The sequence below is a fragment of the Rutilus rutilus genome, assembly GCF_951802725.1.
Source record: "Rutilus rutilus genome assembly, chromosome: 10".
Lineage (NCBI taxonomy): Eukaryota > Metazoa > Chordata > Actinopteri > Cypriniformes > Leuciscidae > Rutilus > Rutilus rutilus.
In genome coordinates this window covers 1,706,546-1,711,600 of record NC_140215.1, presented here as the reverse complement: position 1 = coordinate 1,711,600, position 5,055 = coordinate 1,706,546, and the positions used below count along the sequence as shown (strand labels likewise).

At 37.4% G+C, this 5,055-nt stretch overlaps 1 protein-coding gene across 1 annotated transcript; it reads left to right on the top strand.

Annotated features, from left to right (window-relative positions):
- Positions 1-131: 131 nt before the first annotated feature.
- On the top strand, positions 132-3,051 carry sowahca (sosondowah ankyrin repeat domain family Ca). The gene is made up of 2 exons (XM_084421689.1): positions 132-1,085; positions 2,125-3,051. Exons 1-2 carry the CDS (start codon positions 219-221, stop codon positions 2,914-2,916), a joined length of 1,659 nt encoding a protein of 552 aa, XP_084277815.1. The 5' UTR covers positions 132-218; the 3' UTR covers positions 2,917-3,051.
- Positions 3,052-5,055: the final 2,004 nt, after the last annotated feature.

The window sequence follows — 5,055 nt, the reverse complement described above, 5'->3', positions numbered from 1 at the left end:
GCCTGCAGTGTTAACGCCGAGCGCATTTGAGCCAGAATGAAGGTTCCAGTACTCCAGTTTCACATTAGTGATTCTATTCTCCCAAGAGGAGTTGCTAGGATGCAAACATCATTATAAGCTCTACCGACCCCTATCTGACATACCGCGTACAGTACTCAATCTCATCTACAACCTGCTTTTAATATAAGACGCCCAGACAAACGATTTATCGATGTCCGATGACGTTAATTTATTCATTCGCTTATATAAATATAAAACATGATATAATGGCGACGGAGTGCACGCAAGAATCCGTTCTGGACTTTCTATTGGAAAACGGGGGGCGTGTGAAAAACAAGGACTTGGTAGCGCATTTCAAAGTCTTCCTAAGCAGTGAAAATACGAAGCGAGCCGTGTTAAAAGAGAGATTTAAGCGTTTTGTGGACAATATCGCGTACGTGAAGCAGGAAAACGGGGAGAAAGTGGTGTGTTTGAAGAAGAAGTACAGATACGCGGAGATACGGAGCGGGCGCGCGCAGGATGAGAAGCCCGATGATGTGGATGATAATGATGATGATGATGAAGACGTAAATAAAGGATTGAATGCTTTGCATTTGGGAGAGAATGGCAATGTTAAGGCAGAAACGGGTGGAAAACATGATCAGAATATAAAATCTGAGGTGCAAGCAGGCGCTGTGACTGTGAGAGATGCTGAATGTGAGGAGGTGTGTGTGTCAGACATCGCACTTATCGAGAAAGACAGTTCTTCAGTTTCTCACTGTGATCTCTCAGAGGGATCAAATGAATATGATGGCAAATCAAGTGTTCCAGAGCTTCCCAATGCCCAGCCAACCGGACAGCCGGAATCTAGGGCAGGAGAACTGGAGTCGGAGGCTCCAGCTGGCAAAGCTTGCGTCACATCATCATCATCATCATCATCACAGGTCATCACTATTCGCCGGAGAACATCGAGGGGATCTCAGCGCAGTTTGCTGGGCTCTTCTGAAGATGGTGCACAGTCACATGATGGACAGGCTGAGGAGGCCAGCACCCCGAAAGCCAGCCGCAAGAACTTCATAGAGCTCATGAAGAGCAGTTCTCCTCAGGTGAGACTGACTGGTGCAAATACATGGAATATAATGTGTAATACAAATGCACATAATGCATATGCACGTAATATATAATGCAAATGCACATCATATGTGATGCAAATGTACATAATGAATATAATATATAATGTAAGTGCTCATAAAGCACATACTATATAATGTAAATGCATATAATGTATTATGCAAATGCACATACTGTAATACATATAATACGAATGCACATAAAGCATATTAATATATAATCCAAACGCATATATTGTAAATGCACATAATGCATATAATATATGATGCAAATGCAAATAATGCATATAATAAATGATGCAAATTATAATAATGCATATAATAAATGATGCAAATGCTAATAATGCATATAATAAATTTGCAAATGAATGCATATAATAAATGATGCAAATGCTAATAATGCATATAATATATTATGCAAATGCTAATAATGCATATAATATATTATGCAAATGAAAATAATGCATATAATAAATAATGCAAATGCTAATAATGCATATAATAAATGATGCAAATGCTAATAATGCATATAATATATTATGCAAAAATAATGCATAGAATAAATGATGCAAATGCTAATAATGCAATAATAAATGATGCAAATTCTAATAATGCATATAATAAATGATGCAAATTCTAATAATGCATATAATAAATGATGCAAATGCTAATGATGCATATAATATATTATGCAAATGAAAATAATGCATATAATAAATGATGCAAATGCTAATAATGCATATAATAAATGATGCAAATGCTAATAATGCATATAATAAATGATGCAAATGCTAATAATGCATATAATATATTATGCAAATGAAAATAATGCATATAATAAATGATGCAAATGCTAATAATGCATATAATATATTATGCAAATGCAAATAATAATAAATGATGCAAATAATGCATATAATAAATGATGCAAATGCTAATAATGCATATAGTATATGATGCAAATGCACATAATACATATAATAATATCTGATGTGTACATGTAATGCACATGCAGGTGAGACGCTCACTGGTGCACCGCAGCTCCCACAGCCACATGTCCTGCAGAAACAGTGAGTTTAGATCGTCCTCTGTGGATGAGGATTGTGCGTCGGTAACCTTAGACCCGCTGGAGCACGAGTGGATGATGTGTTCGGCAGATGGAGAATGGGACAGTCTCCAGCGGCTGCTCGTGTGTGAACCCACACTCATCTCCAAGAGGGACTTCGTGACCGGCTTCATGTGTCTGCACTGGGCGGCCAAGCAAGGCAAACTCGAGCTCTTCGCAAAGCTGGTGGAATTCGCCAAGCAAAACAACGTGTGCATCAATGTAAACGCGCGGTCGAGCGCCGGCTACACACCCCTGCACCTCGCGGCCATGCACAATCACATCGAGGTGGTGAAGCTCCTGGTCGGGGCTTACGATGCTGATGTACACGCGAGGGATTACAGCGGGAAGAAAGCGTCTCAGTACCTGAAAGACACCGTCACAGGGGACATTAAAGACATTATAGGGGACTGTACGCATTCGGATATGGAGAACGCGTCGGGATCTGGCCGGTGGAAGCTTCCCAGAGTCCTTCCATCAAACCTGAACCCGCTCCGGTTGCTGAACCACCCCGAGGAGATCGCAGGAGATGCGAAACCGAGGTCTCTGTATCGGAAGTCCTCCATCGGAAGGATCCGGCTCCAGAGGAACCGCTTCAAAACGCAGATCGTCCACAGCACTTCATTCAGGGAGAACGAGGAAGAAGAGGATTCGCTCAAGAGCCCGGTCAAATCCAGGCCCGTTTCAAATCTCTTCGGCTGAGATGGAAGTGTGGAAAGTTTGGTGTATAATCAGCCTGATCTCATAATGCACGCGTTGTGTTTAACGTGCAATTTATACGCGGAAATGAGTTTTTACGTGCATATGATACTCAGTTTTCACGTGCATTTTATACGCACTTTATTGCGTGTAATAGGCCTACACACACCACTAATCCTAACCAAACGTATAATACATACATACCCCACACCACTACTAAACCTACCCATGTGTATCATATGCACGTAAAAACAAATTTTCGCGTATAAATTGCACGATAAACACGAGAGACGCATTTAGTGTGACCGGTTGATATAATAGATGCATATGCAAATTATGCAAATCAGCTGCCTGATAGGTTTCTGTCTGACGGCGTGATTTAGATGTTTTGGGAACACTTTACTTAAAGTCCCCTTGTGGTGAAAATCAAGTGGTGTTTTTAATGTGCTTTAAGACAAAGCATGTGTAAGTTCATAAGTCGACACCATTGCTGAGTATTTCCTTATAACCAAAGACAGTCTCAAAAACACGCTTTGAAATCGCTGGTGTTTCTGACGTCACAAACTACCTTGTAACCAATCAGATCAACGTGTGATCGTCAACCAGTGGATCTCTGAGCTGAGTGAGTGAGTGGAGGCGGGGCTCATTTGCATATTCATAGAACTGCGTATACTAAATGAGGCAACCCAGTAAGCAATTTTCCTCGAATAGACAAAATGAAATAAATGAAATGAAATGACTAGTCTATTCTTGGGCTATAGTTATTATATCTATTTAATTTTAATTGACAGTCCAAATTTTGCCTTGTTTTAGTTGTCTGGGCTGTGATTGGACGGCTGGGATGTTTGCTGGGAAGGGAGTCGAGTTACATTCAAGATATTTTAAGGCATGAAGAAATTTTTTCAAGGAAAAAACATTTAAACGTCATTTTGGTGATCAAAGATGAGTTTTAAGGGGGACTTTAAAGCCTTTATGTATAAAGGTATTCATAATGTACATTATAATGCATAATATTTTCATGAATAATTGTAACAAAAGGTAAAATGCATTATAATATTTGCCGATCTAAAATGGGATGTTTGTCACGTGTTGGTTTTAATGCATTAATATACTTTCTAAAGGTGTATTATAATGCATTACAATGCAATCATATGAGATCATATGCAATATAAGGTGCATAAAATACTTTAATAATGCATTATATATAAAGGCTTTAAGTAAAGTGTTTTTAAAATAAAAAATAAAAAAACAAGATTAAACTAAACTTTTTAATAAAAATAAGTGGATAAAATTACCGAATTGAATAACAAAGACTGAAATAATACAAAAACTATTAAAATAAATAAATAAATAAATAGATTTAAATAAATAATACATCTAACAGTATGGTACTATAGTGAGTAGAAAAAACACACAATCATGTAATAGAAACTATTTTCCACATATACATTTTTTTTAAAGTATAAATTGGGTTTTTATAGATGAAAATATATGCAGAGCTGCCTTTTAGATTTCAGTATGTAATGCAATGAACGATTTTTAATGCAATCATCTCTTTCAACAAAATTATGCACAACTATTTTATTTGAACGACGCTCTAATGAACATGTAAATATTGATATATTATTTCGGGATGCACGTTGTGTCTGTGTCGCTGTTGCATGATGGTCCTGTTGAAGGTGCCGTGCCTTTAATGACGCTCTTCCAAACGCAGGATTCGACATGTTTTGAGACTGTTATCCTGTAATCTGTGTGTTTAGGCCACGTTTAACGAGCTGCTTTAAGAGGAAGTCTAATTCCAGGACCAGTTCCTTTAACCCAATGCACTTTTAGCTGATCAAATGTACTAAGCTTTATGATATTATTAGACCTCTTAGAGAAAACTAATCCCAAATGTGTCTTTAAAGTGCCTTTATTGATGATCAAATGGACGTTTTAGGCACTTGTCATTTTAAAATTGCCAGAAATACATATATATATATATATATATATATATATATAAAGTTTCTTCCAACTCTATGTTTACATTTCCTGAAGACAGTGTGAGTGTTTGTGTTGCTGTTCCTCAAACGCTGAAGTTTTGATCAAATAAAATGATTCTTAAATTACACTGAAGTTATTAACCGTCTGCTGTGAATTCAT